The 15,166-nt window shown below is 40.3% G+C and overlaps 1 protein-coding gene across 2 annotated transcripts in view; it reads left to right on the top strand.

Moving 5' to 3' along the window:
* FAP (fibroblast activation protein alpha) overlaps positions 1-12,204 on the top strand; it is a 91,832-nt gene extending 79,628 nt beyond the window's left edge. The window contains exons 22-26 of one of the 2 annotated variants that reach the window (XM_049887309.1): positions 7,877-7,976; positions 9,270-9,334; positions 9,837-9,909; positions 10,176-10,249; positions 11,816-12,204. In XM_049887309.1, coding sequence (XP_049743266.1) covers positions 7,877-7,976; positions 9,270-9,334; positions 9,837-9,909; positions 10,176-10,249; positions 11,816-11,917 — 414 coding nt within the window. In that variant the 3' untranslated portion in view covers positions 11,918-12,204. Of the gene's footprint in view, positions 1-7,876; positions 7,977-9,269; positions 9,335-9,836; positions 9,910-10,175; positions 10,250-11,815 lie in introns of those variants that run through there. The other variant, XM_049887310.1, reaches the window with a different exon arrangement.
* The last annotated feature ends 2,962 nt before the right edge of the window (positions 12,205-15,166 follow it).

Here is a 15,166-nt window from a genome sequence, read left to right as displayed (position 1 = left end):
GGTTTGTTTTTCTTGGCTGTTTTCTCAGAGAGCGGCCTGCACAAATGGAGGGAATGAAACCCAATATTGAAGAGAATCTGCAGTGTTTGGCCCAGCTCTCAGCTCAGTGACCAGATGAAGAGCTGTTGTGAATTTGGGGAAAGTTGTTACTTCAAGCCATTTGGTCCTTCTTAAAACTATCGAATGTTAAATATCTAAACAGAATGGAATTCAAATGGGTGGAAATAAATGAAATATTTTTATAGCGAAATATTTCAGATAAGAACTTCCATACCATCCATGAAATTCCTCAAAGTAAATCTTTGAAAGATTCAAATTTTAAGATAAACATTTACATAAAATCATTAACATTTTTCTTAGAGTTATGCTTTTCTTTTACTACAGGCTTTGAAATAACCATAAAATGGAATGTTTTATTTCATTTCTTAAACATTCTAGGTATTAATTGAATAGTATTGAGAATCGTCTATATGGGATGATGTACAAAACCCACTCATCACCCTAAAATACTTTCCTTATCAGCCTGAAATTCTTCAACAAGAGATTCTTACCACCTGTAATTATGCAAGTCCTCTGGAACGAATAGGCTATTAGTCCTGTTTTCTTGCTTACTTTCCAACATGGCAATTGGGTGGTAGACCCTAAGAGCATATGCAGGAAAAGAAAGTAATAGCGGGCTGCCAATGGAAATAAATCTGAACAGCTCACAAATCAGCAGAAGTTACCAGAATATGGAAAAATTCCTTAATTGTATACTGCTTTTATCAGGTCTTTGGGTTTAAGATCAATCTAGATTTATTAATCCATCTGTAGGATCACTGACTTATTTATTCTTTTATTCATGGAGTAAACCTTTATTATATCTCAACTAGGTCTTTTTTTTTTTTTAGGTCTTGTGCTAGGTTCTTTAGGGGATGAAAGATGCGTTAATATATAGCTCTGGCCCCCTTGTGGAGAAAACAGCAAAAAAGCAATGGCTCAGCAATGTACAAGGTGCTAAAATAGATGTAACTTGCTGAGAAGAACACCAGAGAGAAGAGCGGTTAATTCCAACTGTGAGAGTTAAGACAGGATTCAGAAATGAGGTAGCATTTGAGCATTTGAGATAGTTTAGTAGCAGGGCACTCTAGGGAGAGTGAAGACCATATTGCCCAGATCCTGAGGTAAAAAAGAGCATGGCTTGCACGGGGACTCTGAGTTAGTTAGGAATGCCTGAAACTTCAGAAGCCTATACGATAGAGTGAGAAGGGTGTAGGAAATGAGTCTGAGTAGGTAGGTAGGAGCCAGATAACAGGGCTTTTTCGGCTATATAAAAGAGAGTGGACTTTATCCATGGCTCTGTGACACCTTTCTCTTTTCATTCTCCTATGTCTGTACCCTGGCGACGTAGTGGTTAAATGCTACGGCTGCTAACCAAAGGGTCAGCAGTTCGAATCCACCAGGCGCTCCTTGGAAACTCTATGGGGCAGTTCTACTCTGTCCTGTAGGGTCGCTATGAGTCGGAATCAACTCGACGGCACTGGGTTTGGTTTTGGTTTGGTATGACTGTACGATCATTACGTTATCTCCCTCCCCCTAACTCCCCTTCTTTCCTACATTCTTTAAATGTTGGTGTTTTGCTGGGTCTGGCCTTGACCCTCATTGCTCTTTACTTCCTTGGACAAACTAATGTGGTTTCCAGGATGATACGGACTGCCACATCCCCGACACTAGCCCCCACCTCTCTTCTGAGCACCACGTTTCATAGGTCTACCAGTCGTCTTCCTAAATGTCTTACAGGGGCTTCTCAAGCTTAACTTGCCCCAAGCCAATTTTGTTATGCCAGTTGTCATTGAGTCAACTCTGACTTCTGGTGACTCCATGTGTGTCAAAGTAGAACTGTGCTCCATACGGTTTTCCATGACTGATTTTTCAGAAATAGATCAGCAGGCCTTTCTTCCAAGGCTCCTCTGGGTGGACTACAACTTCCAGCCTTTAGGTTAGTAGCTGAGTGAGTTAACAATTCATACCACCCAGGGACTCCAAGCTTGCTATAACCTACCTGAAAACAAGTCTTCATCTTGATTAAGGGCCTCACCAGGTACTTAGTCACTTAATTGAGAAGACTGAGCTATTTTCAACTTCCTTTCTAATTCAAACATTCCATTGGTCAGTAAATTCTGTCAATTCTACCTTCAAACATCTAAATCTGTTCTCACCATTTCCACTAACATTGCCTTAGTTCAGGTTTAGATCAGAGCTTCTCATACTTTACCTTACTTAAGAATCACTCATAGAGCTTGTTAAACCATAGCTTCCAGGCTTCACCATCAGAGACTCTGACTCAGTACTCTGAGGTGGAGCCCAAGAGTTTGCATTTTACCAAGATCCCAGGTAATGCTGATGCTTTTGGTCCGTGGACCATAGTTTGGGTAACCAAGAATCCAAAACCCGTTGCTGTGGCATCAATTCCAACTCATAGGGGCCCTCTAGGACAGGGCAGAACTGCCCCATAAAGTTTCCAAGGCTGTAAATCTTTACAGAAGCAGACTGGCACATCTTTTTCCTATGGAGCAGCTAGTGGGTTTGAACCACCAACCTTCTGGTTAGCAGTTGAACACTTAACCAATGCCCCACCACGGCTCCTTGGAGTTTGGATAGCACTGATTTAAACATTCCAGTTGCTTCTTAATTGGCCTCCCTGCATTAGCCTCACAAGCTCCAGTGCTGCTAACAAAGTCATCTTTCCAAATCACAATTCTTTATAGACGTTCTAGGGCTCCACATTGTTTTTAAGATATAGCTCAAGGGCTTTCTTTTTTTTTTTTTTTTTTGCATGCAAGGCACTTGGCAATCAGGCCCCAATGTACCGTTCTAGTCTCATCTCTCTCCACGTTTCCCCATGAGTTATTTAACTTATGTCTGTGTTTTCTTGTTCCCAGGCTTTTGTATCTGTGGTTCTCTGCTTGCAATGCCTATCCTCTTCTCCCAGCCACCTCCTTTTCCTCACTGCCAAAAGGAAATCTCCTACTTGTTCTGAAATACCCAACTGGTTTATCACTTTCTTTGTGCTCCAATAGCTCTTTAGGAATTACCACATTTTATCTTGCCTACTAGTTTCTCCCGTAAGAATGTAAACACATCAAAGGAATAGATTGCATCTTTTTTTTTTTTTTTTTGCTTTATCAAATGTTTGGCATGACACTTGGCCAAATCAGGCCAAGTTTAAATAGAATTTAACTCTATAAGCAAGTATTTTCCCCAAATCTGCTCCATTACTACCCAGATATTTTTCAGGAACAGTTTTATGTTCTAATAAGCTTGATAAATCATGTATTCTATATAATAGTGTATATAGGCTCTAGGAAAGACTAGTATAGAAACCTGTTAAATTTTATTCAACACAGTACTACCAAAAAGTATTTGACTCCACAATTCATTATTGCTCCTTCACCCCAAAACACATGTTAATGATATTTTCAAGGACATCTCTTTAGGAAGTGCTCTTGAAGTCAACAGGAAGTAGAATTGGTATCTTAGAAATATCATCTTGGCTGCAGAGTGGAGGACAGACTGAGGTGGGGAAGGGCATGGGGCCAACGGGTTGGGGGGGCAGTCATACTGGGAACAAATACCAAGGGTCTGAATTTAGGCAGAGAAGTAGGAGTTGGGAAGAGGTCATAGCTTTAAGTGCTCTTTTAATAACTATAATAAGCAGAGACCTATGGGAAGTTGGGAATGGAAAAGAGGAAGACATTGGGAATGATTATGAGAGTTATTTTGCTGTTATTATGTTCCATATCAGGGAAGAAAGCATCTGTTCCCGTGAAGGATTAGGCACTTTAATAGTTTCTTAAATACACTGTATCCAACTAGACAAAATTGTTTTTGAGGTCAATTGGTCAATAATCTGCAAATCCTACATTTCCATCCACTATCCGGATCAAGAAGAGAGGAGGAGGCTTTTTTTGTTTTTGTTTTTAATCCTCCTCTTTCATTTTGCCAGTTTATACAACAAAAGTCCAATAACCTTGCTTTTAGGTGCTTATTAAATATCCACTGTGCACCTGTTTATGACAGTGGTTCTTAACCAGAGGTGATTTCGCTCCTTGGAGGATATTCGGCAATATCTAGGCACAATTTTAGTTGTCACACTGGGGCTGGGGAGGGAGCTACTGGGCATCTAGAAGTGAGGGATGCTGCTAAACTTCCAATGCACAGGACAGCCCCCACAATGAAGAATTATCCAGCCCAAAATGTCAATAGTGCCGGAGCTGAGGAGCCCTGGTTTATGCAATGAAGAATACAAGCAATTCTGACAATTGAAGAGAAGTGAGGGTTTTGCCTAAATTATTAGAATAACAGTCTCATTTATGGGCTTTGCTTTGTTAATATAGGCCTAGCCAGGTGGTGTTGAATAAGCATTAGTTCATGATTTAATCTTAGTTCCTTTCTCTTCCAGTGACTAATTATAAGCAATTTGAATTGCTATGTGTGATCAACGATGTAAAAGTAGGACAAATGCACCTCTAATGAGACTATATTAGACTCTGAACTTAAAATTCCACAAAGAGGTTGCCCTAGGGGAGGGATGTAGAAGAAAGGGCATGGCTGTCAGAGCCAGCTGTCCTGGGTCTGAGTCCTGGCCTACTAACTCCATAACTATGTCAGTTCACCTGAGCCCTGTCTCCTCATTATGAAATGTAGCTATACTTCCCTCACTGAGACACTGTAAGGATGAGTTCATAGGAGAGTCATTTATTTTACTCCTACTGTGTGTCAGGCCCTATCCTAAGTGCTAAGAATACGTCAGTTAACAAGACAGACAAAAATCTCTACCCTTATGGAGTTGGAAATGGGTAAGGAAGAGGAAATAAGCAAGATAAATAAGTAAAATATCTAGGATGCAACACTATGATAAGTGCTATGGAGAGAAAAAAGGGGTGGTGGTACAAGGTTTGCTGTGATCTGAAATTGGATGGACAGGGAAGGCTTCCCTGAGAAGGTGACATTTGAGGCTCGAAGAGGTGAGGAAAGGAACAGTCCAGATTTCTGGGGAAAGAGCATTCCAGGTAGAAGGTCACAACACCAGCAAAAGTCCTGAAGCTAGATTGTGCCTGGAGAGTTCAATGTTCAAAGGCCATCAACAGCCAATGAGCAAGGGGGGCACTGTGATGCAGGAGTAGGGCACGGATTGTAAGGGATGACAAAGACCATTGCAATCATTTTGATCACACAAATGTGAGCTAGTTATTATTATTGCCTGAAGGTAAAATGTTCTCTTGTGCATTATGGCGCACATAAGAGTGTTTCATAAACCCTCCTTCAAAATTCTGTGCCCTTCTAAGGATGTTTTTAAAGATACCCTTCATTTAAACAAAATGGCAAGGCGTCTAAGTGCAAAGGACAAGATTCGAGAATTCTCATGGCCAATCTGCTCCGTGGGTTCTTTTCTCACAGAAGCCACCCACTCTGCCTGGGAGCCCCACCCATGGGGGACAGAAAAAAGTCAACTTGGGTTTGTTGTTGTTCTTTTTCTCTTCATTTCTACAATAGGAATAGCTCTCTTCCAAGCTGCCTGAGAATTTAAAGTACACCTTCCTCTGTTGTTCTGCTGCCCGAATAGCTTTTTCTCTTCTCCATAGAGACAATTTGTATTCATCCTGAAAACATGAATGTTTGATTTAAATCCAGCACTATCACCTGATCACAGAGTAAATGCAGACTAACAGTGCTGAAGATTTTGAACAGAAACATTCAAAACCCTTATTTCTACATGCAGATACTGTCAACTTCATGCTGCAGGAAAGAGAGAAGCAGGACTCAGCATTGTTATCTGGGGTGCACATGCTTCTCCAATAAACAGTCATAACTTTTCAAAAGGAGCTAGGCTTCCTCTATGTCATTGGAACCTAGAATTAAGAAGGAAGGAAACACCTTCCATTTCATTAATATTTGTTGATAACCTACTAATCAGAACAATTATTTTTATATTTTAAGTCTAAGTTTGAACCTAGTAGAGAATTTTCACTCACCAAAACAATTTTCAAAGCCAAATGTTTCTCCTATTTTTAAAATATATTTTCACCTATTAAAACATATTTTAGTTCTCCTCCAATTATAATAAAAAGAGGACATGGTATAATTCAAGCTGCCTCTTTTTTTCCCTGTAGTCAGGAGTCCTTAATAAAATTCCCCAGAACTGGAAACACAAAACTGTAAGCTAGTTAGAGAGTTCTTTGTTTAACTGTTGAATTTAACAAGATTGTTTAGCTTACTTCTCTCATTCCACGAGAAATAGGTATTTCATGAGTAAAGCCAACCACCCGTTTCCATCACCCTGTCTGTCTGTCTCTAAGTCTATCTCTGTCTTTATCTCTCACACACTCTTTCTCCCTCTCTAAATACTGACTTTCTATGGCAAAGGGTGATAGAATCTGTTCTGACCTGAGGGAAGTGATTCCCAGGAATGTGTTGCTATAAGAGGCTAAAAACAAGGGATATCCTTAGTTGGAGAGTCACACTGTCCGCTTATGATATAGAAACATCCCTATGTTGGGACAAGAGCAAACCTGAGAACCACTTCCTAATCCAGCTCACACATTTTTTGGTCCATGTCCCAGAACATTGTTTACAGGTTCCCAGGAGAAGTATCTCTCTCCCAGCATGCATTTCCAGGGAAGATGCAGCCTTATTGTGATACTCTGTTCATTTCTCTGTATTTAAGAAAAATTTTCTAATTTCCAAGTGACATAGACAGCATGCATTTCTGTTATCCAGATCACATTTCTGAATCACTTGTTAATTCCTCGAGAGAGGGAAATCTATGAAAATTAAATCTACTTCTGACTCTTCAATTTGTATCCCCTTTTGTACTCCTTTGCTTTTCTATTAAATTTATGACTTTTCTTCCTTTGACCTTCTATGTCAGAAATCCTCAAAACAGAATATGTAATGCCACATTATACACAAACTCTGGCCAGGTCTTAAGCTATTCAGAAGTTTCCTATGTCCACCCCTTACTGTTTTATCATGAAAATATATAAGTAAATACATAATACAAGTTCTGCTTCACAGGACTCTTGCATCTTGGGAATAACTTGTTCTGCACATTTCTTTCAAGTAAAATCCTGCTTTTGTTCTAGCAAGGACCCATTTGAAAATATAGAAAAACGGAGAAACATTAGCAGAAAAAATGCAATTACACACTTGCTCCTGTCTCTTCAACTGCTCCTACCATGTTTTGCTGCTATTGTTGCTATTGTGTGCTGTAGAGTCGACTCCGAATCATAGCGACCCAATGTGACAGAGTAGAACTCCCCCCACAGGGTTCCCAAGACTGTAATCTTTATGGAAACAGATTGCTACATCTTCTCCTGAGAGTGGCTAGTGGGTTCGAACCACCAACCTTTCAGTTAGCAGCAGAGCTCGTAACCACTGTACCACCAGGGCTCCTTTGTAACATATCAGGGTAAAATCACTGTTATGTCTGGTGGGGCTTACTGCTGGAATGCAAGATAGCAATTTAATACACTTTTTTTTAAGTCAGAGTCTACACAACAGCACCTGGTTTGGTTGGAGTCCCGAGTGGCGCACATGGTTAACATGCTCAGCTGCTAACAAAAGGTTGGAAGATTGAGTTCACTCAGATGCACCTTGGGAGAAAGGCCTGGTGATCACCTAGGGGGCACAGTTCTACTCTGACACACATGGGGTTACCATGTGAGTCAGTTGACTTGATAGCAACTATGGTTTTTGTTTGTTTTTTCTGTTACCGCCCCACCCCACCCCGCTTCCAGGTCCCATATGCCCTTATTAGGAGGAGAGTTGCTATAAAAATTTGGAGGAGAGCTTAGGCAGGTAAATCAGAGGCTGACTTGTAACAATTTCTCTACAGTCCTATGGAGGTTATGTTTCATCGCTGGCCCTTGCATCCGGAACCGGTCTTTTCAAATGTGGAATAGCAGTGGCTCCAGTCTCTAGCTGGGAATACTACGGTATGGAAACATTTCATAAATGTTGCCGTGAAAACATTTAACACAGAATTACTCTATACTTGAGGTTGCTAGGAAAACAAATTGTGCGGTAAAATTCACCCCAGCATCACTGGGGAAAATATAATCTGTAAATGAGGTTGTTTATATGATTCATTATAATCACATTGTAACAACCCAAGACATTTTGAACAGTTAGGAAGGGCTCTCCCATAACCCAGTAAATCCTATTCTCTCCCAGAAATCTTGTGCCCCTGCTGAGCCAAATCTTTGAAATCAGAGCTAAAGTCTGTGTTTTTGCAGGCACACCGTTACAGTCATACTGGCTCTTAAGCATATTTTATTCAAATTCAGGCCCGGGGCCAAGCAATTCACCTCCACACCACGCAGTACGCAGCTGCCAGCTCCACCGCTCCAAGAATCAGAGAAACAAAAAATTTCCTTGAGAATTACACCTCCCTCCTGTATGTGCCTATTTTTATGATTAAAATCGATGCAAGATGGATTATTGGACATAACCCTAATAATTGTACAAAAATAAGCCTTTGTAGAGCCTCTTCTCTGTATTGGGATAGTAATGGGATATTTATGACTTGTGAAGAATCTTTATTCAGAAAAAAAAAGTGGAAGGGGGAGGATTTGGGGGACATATTTCTATCCCAGATGAATTAAGACACCAGTAAAAGTACTAGAGGAGTTCCTGGTGGTGCAAATGGCTAAGCGCTCGACTACTAACAGAAAGGTTGGCAGTTTAAACCCATTCAGAGGCTCCTCAGAAGACAGGCCTGGCTATCAGCTTCCAGAAAGTCACAGACTTCAAAACCCTATGGAGCAGTTCTACTCTGCACACACGGGGTTGCCATTAGCCGGAACTGACTCAATGTCAACTAACAATAGCAGCAACAAATAGACTAGAGATTCTGCATTTGGGATTTATTTAAAAATATAATGAGGTCATTCTACAAGGTTGCTTTCCTACCTTAATGTTCCTCCTGCCCTCCACTGAAGAGTTCTGGGTAGAAGTAAAGAAGCTTAAGACCGTTCTTTCTGACATTAGTTGCCCGTTTCCGAAATCTCTTCCTCTGTTCTCTCTCTAGCCCTATTGAGGCAAATTGCAGAGATGAAAGACATTCTAACCCTCAGAATGATTTTGGTGGAGCACTGCAGGAAAGTGAAAGGTGGAACCTGCTTCAATAGTACCACATGGGCATATTGAGGAGCAGTTATTAAACCGGGAGCTTTTATTGGTTAATGACACTATCACATACAAACAACCTATTCTTATATATTTTATAGCATCTATCTACACTGAGCGATTCATGGGTCTCCCAACAAAGGATGATAATCTTGAGCACTATAAAGTAAGTATTTTCTATTTTTTTTTAGGCCATTAATCTTTTTTCAAATGTGCTAAAGATTTCTAAAGCAGTCAGTCAGAGTTGACAGTTTTAATTCTGGGTCCCTAAGCAAATACGATGATCTTTTGTTAACTGGAAAACACCTTAGGAAGGAGTTTTCTCCTTTTGGATTCTATTCTTTCTTTCGCTGTCTCCCGTTCCCTAACCTCCCTTTCCCCATCCTCCTCCCCACCCCCAACTCCTACACAGCTTGAGCAGGTGTCATTTATGCCTAAGGTCTCACTCATATGTAACATATGACACATAAACTTTCAGTTCTTCAAACTCAGAATCAGATAGAAGTAATGCAAATGATGATGAAAATGTGTTGCTCTGACTCTTAAATATTTATCAACCAAAGCAATACATAATTTCAGTACTGGTGCTAAGTCCATTGCACAATGATTTAACTAGTTTTCTATTAGAACTTGCAGCAACTAAAATGTTAATTTTTTCTCTTTTCCAGAATTCAACTGTGATGGCAAGAGCAGAATATTTCAGAAATGTAGACTATCTTCTCATCCACGGAACAGCAGATGGTGAGGTTTAAGCAAGACTCTTACACATAAAAATACTGAGCCAGCATCACTTTGTTTAAGAAACATTAAGCATCCTCCTATGCCTATGCTCGGGGTCAGTACCTAAGAGTCAGGGACATTTCCATAAAAGAGTGTGATTACTCACTGCTGACAATGTCAACGGCATGACTAGATAACTGGTGGTGTTCATTTCCAGGCAGTGCATTGTCACCCCGCTTTGTGGCATTTAGCGGCACTTTAACTCTCTCTCTCTCTCTCTGTTTCAGATAATGTGCACTTTCAAAACTCGGCACAGATCGCTAAAGCGTTGGTTAACGCACAGGTGGATTTCCAGGCAATGGTACGTGATCTCCTTTCACTCACACTCGCAGCCTTCAGACCCCCGAGCCTGAAGGAGGAAGTGGATTTCTTTATTTCAGTAAAACCTGGTGAAGAGGCTGCAGGGTAGAGTAGACAGAACATTACCAAGCCAAGCTCGCATCTTTCATTAACTCCCTGAGGGATCCTAGGCAAGTCATTCCACCTCTCAGGATCTCAGTTGAGTTATATATATAACAAAGAGGTCCATGAGATCAGATGATCCCGCTCCAACACCCAATAGATCTGTAGATCCTACAGTGTAGCTGGGTGCTTAGAATTGCTGCCAGACCTGGATGGGAGTCCGAGAGCAGCTGGAAGGATTCTGCTTATTCAATAAGAAACAATTGCAGAATGTCATCAGGGACCTCAATGGCCCCCGTAGTAAGGCAGCGTAACGAAGGATGAGACAATCTTTTCTTCTCCATATTCTCAGTGCCTGGCCCATCACAGAAGCTCAGATGTTTACTAACCAAATAAATTACTGTGTAAATGTAAAATCCAGGTTACATGAGGAATACGAAATGGAAACAGAAGAAAATAAGGCGAAGGCCAAGGCAAAGGAGATAGCCAGCCCCTCTTAGTTACATTTTCCCCTCTTCGGTGGGCATAAATTCTCCTTCCATTGCCCTTACAGTGAACAAAAATAAAAGACAAACCTGTTGCCGTAAAGTTAATTCTGACTCATAGCGATGCTATGGGACACAGTAGAACTGCCCCTTAGGGTTTCCAAGGGGCAGCTGGTGGATTTGAACTGCCAACCTTTTGGTTAGCAACCAAGCTCTTAACCTTATACTGAACAAGAACCCAAAAAAGGTGACCCCCATTTTTGGAATTTTTTTTTTTTTTTTAATTTACAAAGGGTAAGCTGAGATTTTTTTGACAGTTTTTATTGTGACCCCAAAGTAAATGCAACTTAGTAAGTATATAGTAAAAATTTGCATCATGATCATTGGCCATCTTTATTCAGTGAAAAAAAAAAATATTACTGGCATCTCACCAACAATAAAGTTTAAATTTATAATGCTATCTTCCCTTTTTTTTTACACTGCTATTTTTAACTCCTATGAAGGGTGTTTATGGTTATATATGTTGTGAGTTTTCTGCAACCGAGAGGAATTAGATTCTCAGGCTAAAACCTCATGGAATGTTTGAGCTAGAAGGCCTTCAGGGAAAATCACATCCAGCCCCCTGGTTGTTCAAATGAGGACACCAAGCTCCAGAGAAGCAAAGTAGCAGACCCAACATGCCCGTTCGGGAATCCGTGCCTCCTGATCCCCCAGAACGCTGTGAAATCTCAGCCACAGAGATAGAAAACATCAACTTAAAGAATATGAAATCCTAGTGAGGCTTAAGATAGGGTCTTTAAATCTTCCCGTTCTAAACACTTACATGTAAATTGCTTTCTCTTATTGATTCAAGTCTGCTTAGATAGAATTTTTCCATAATATCAGGTAAGTCGTCAGGTCTTGAGAGCAATGAGAAAGTCGAAGCTGGATGCATTTCGTGGCTGCAGGAATAAAACAAGTGTCTTTCCTTTGTGTTTCAGTGGTACTCTGACCAGAACCATGGCATATCCGGCCTGTCCACGAACCACTTATACACCCACATGACCCACTTCCTAAAGCAATGCTTTTCTTCCTCAGACTAAAAATGATACAGATACAGACCTGTATCACAGTCTTGAAACTTCATGTAAATGCCTCAGACTGTTCGCTTGTTTTACTCTTTATGCTGTTGAAATGTCGGTATAAACAAAAAAATGAAGGTTGTTTGAAAGGTTGGTAAAAGAAAATTAGGAAGACTCAGATGTTTGACCTAAATATTGTTTACATTTCTCGGTACTCTGTGAAAGAAAAGGGAGCCAGACGTTTTGCTCTGGATACAGTGTTTTCTCACCTGTTTGTTTAAGGGGAAAAAATAAAGTCAGAAGTTAAAGTGCTATCATTTTGTCTGTGTTCATTGATTTCAGTTTCTAGGTTGGTTCCCCACTCCCCCCACCCCATTCCCAAAAAGAAGTGCTAGGGGAGAACATGAATAATATTAGGGCGGTCTGGAAGGAGAAGAATCCAAAAGCAGTTCTGAATTTCCGTAATTAGAATTCCGAATGCTGGAATGGCTCAGAAAAGCATTGTTCAGGAAATGCAAGGAATCCAGCTGGAGATGAATGCTGTACAGACACCCTGATGTTTGCACCCTATGGAGAATTCAGACTTTCCCCCCAAGAAATGTTTACTCGATTTTTCCCAAAGGATTTCTTCAACATTGCCAAAAGTACTAACAGGGATAAAGTCAGAATTTTGAATTCTCGCTTCTCTTAAGAAAGGAATCAAATCTGAAAGTTCCTACTTTCTGTATCCCTTTTTAGAATGAGGAATGGTAACTGCCTTCAGATTGCAAAACCAAATCAAACAACAAAACAAAAATAAATAGAATGAACATTAATATCCAAAGAGGAAAATTCTATATCCATGAGATTGTACTGGGGTTTTAATTCGACATTATACAGTTCATGTGGAGGAGGAAGGGAGCCATAATGCCTGCAATTCCAAAGGCAGTGCTCTGCAGTGACCATCGCCATCAGTCAGAAATCTCTGGGAGGCTTAACATCTCTGCGATTGCCACAAAAGTTTTAAAACTCCACATCAGATCACTAGAAGATTTTTTTTTGAATGAATGTTAGGAATATCCATCAAGCCCCTGTCTAGGGGACTCTTCATTGATGTGTTTTGGAGACTGGGTTGCCCTGAAATAGTTTGTCCAAATCACTAACTTAATTCTTCCCAGTTGCAAGCAGAAGACTCTCATGCCTTCCCCCATGCTCTAGAGCCAGAAGAACCAGTCCAGTCATGGAACCTTAGGACAGGAAGGAGCCTTGAAGATCATAGACCACAGATTCCCCAGTTTTCAGGTAATTCTCAACCAACTGCTGCTTTCTGAAACCATGCCTCCCACTCAGGCCACTTAGCTTCACTTCGTACATTCAGAAGAGGGTGCTATGTGGTGGTCAGGGAGCCTGGACTTCCAGTCACAAATTTGGGAGTGGCCACACACACACCCACCTCCAAGGAATGGCTGATGCTCTGGAGGACACAGAGAAGCTACTATTCTCTTTCTCTGTTCTGCACAGAGCAGCCTCTGAAGCCTGAGAGATTTCCTCATAATTTTTTCATCATTTACTCTCTCCAACTAGGGAGCATGGTAGAGGAAAATTAGTAATTAACAGCCATGTCCTAAGACTCTACCTAGGGAGACAGTAATATAATTGCAGGCAATAATAGCAAAATCTTTACTCCAACTTATTTTCTACCTTGGTGGAATTTGCAAAACTGGCATCTAATATCAATGTGCAGAAGTGGCCTCTGACCTCAGGCCATAGTTCACACTGCCAGAAAGGCAACTTTCTAAAAGACAAGTCTAATTGGGTCATATTCTTGCTTAAAAGTCCAGTGATTCTCCGCTCTACAGAATAATGTTCAAACTTAACTGCATGATACATAGGGCCCCTTCAAAATCTGTTGCCATGAAGATTTTCCAAACCATAGATACCAGCCTCCATAGACCCTATGCTGTCTCAGATACACCATGTTCTTCCATATCTCTATGCACTGTGATATCTCAGCTGTGTTGCCCAATACAGTAGTCACAAACCTCATACAGCTATTAAAATTAAATAAAATAAAAAAAACAGCTCCTCAGTCATACTAGCCACATTTCATGTGCTCAGTAGCCATATCTGGCTAGTGGCTACCGTATTGGATCGTGTAGATATAGAACATTCCTGTCATCACAGACAGTTCTATTGAACAGGGCTGTTCTAGAGGAATCTTCACAGCACCAAATCTTGGAACAGAACCAAGGATATAGTAGATTCTTACCAATTGTGGAATAAATGAATGTCTCTGTATTCACGGAAGACTCAGGTTTCCCGCATTACTGTTGGTGAAGCGTTCCCTGGCGCCCTTAGGTAAAATTATCCAGGCCTTTCTCAGACTCTCAGCATGTGTTCATTCGTTTATTCATTCATTCAATAAACACCTGAGTCTGACTGTATGCCAGGCACTGTGAAAGGCCTTGAGAATGCAGGAGGGGAATAAGGTAGCAACTCAAATGGCAACTTTTTAAGATGTTCACATTTTACACAGGTTTAGTAAATTCTTTTGACTTGGAAAATAAAAAGTACATAAAGCACTAAGGGTAGATATTTTAAGTTTTAAAAAAAGCCAAAGTAAAAGGATGATTAAAAAAATCTTACCTTTTCTAATTGTAGGTAGGTAGATTTTAATAATAATTATCCTTTATCACATTTTATTCTTGGATATGAGATTTGCAGAGGAGATGCCCCGTGCACCCTAATTAATACTGCAAAGTATACTCATTTTTTATTTATCACAAACTCAAGATTTTCATTCATTCATTCATTCAGCAAATGCAATTGCAAGCCACTGTTTTAGGTACTATAGACAACAATAAAAAGACATATGTAATAAACCACATGCATATCTATAGGTAACCCAGTAACCCAGTGCACAGGTAGGAGCTTATAATCTTCTAAAGGTGAGACATGAATGTGAGTAAGTACAATGCGAGTTCAAATTCAGTCAGTACTGTTGGGGTGGGATTCAAGTACATGTAAAGGAACCACAAGACAATTATATCATCTAAAAATAATCTCTAATTTTAGTCCCACAATGCTGGCCTTAGAGCTACTTCAAAAGTTTCAAAATTCTACCATGTGATCACTATTGCCATCGAGTCAATTCCAACTCATAGTGACCCTGTAGTGATGAGATATTTCTTAGAGTGGATGAGAAAGAAGTAGCAAACAAATCGGTATTTGGTTAAATTTAAGAGAAATGAGGGAAATTTTACTGGGTTAAAAAAAAAAAACTGCATGAAT

This window comes from Elephas maximus, chromosome 6, assembly GCF_024166365.1.
Source record: "Elephas maximus indicus isolate mEleMax1 chromosome 6, mEleMax1 primary haplotype, whole genome shotgun sequence".
NCBI lineage: Eukaryota > Metazoa > Chordata > Mammalia > Proboscidea > Elephantidae > Elephas > Elephas maximus.
The sequence above is the reverse complement of the archived record's forward strand: the minus strand, read 5'-3'. Positions and strand labels throughout refer to the sequence as shown.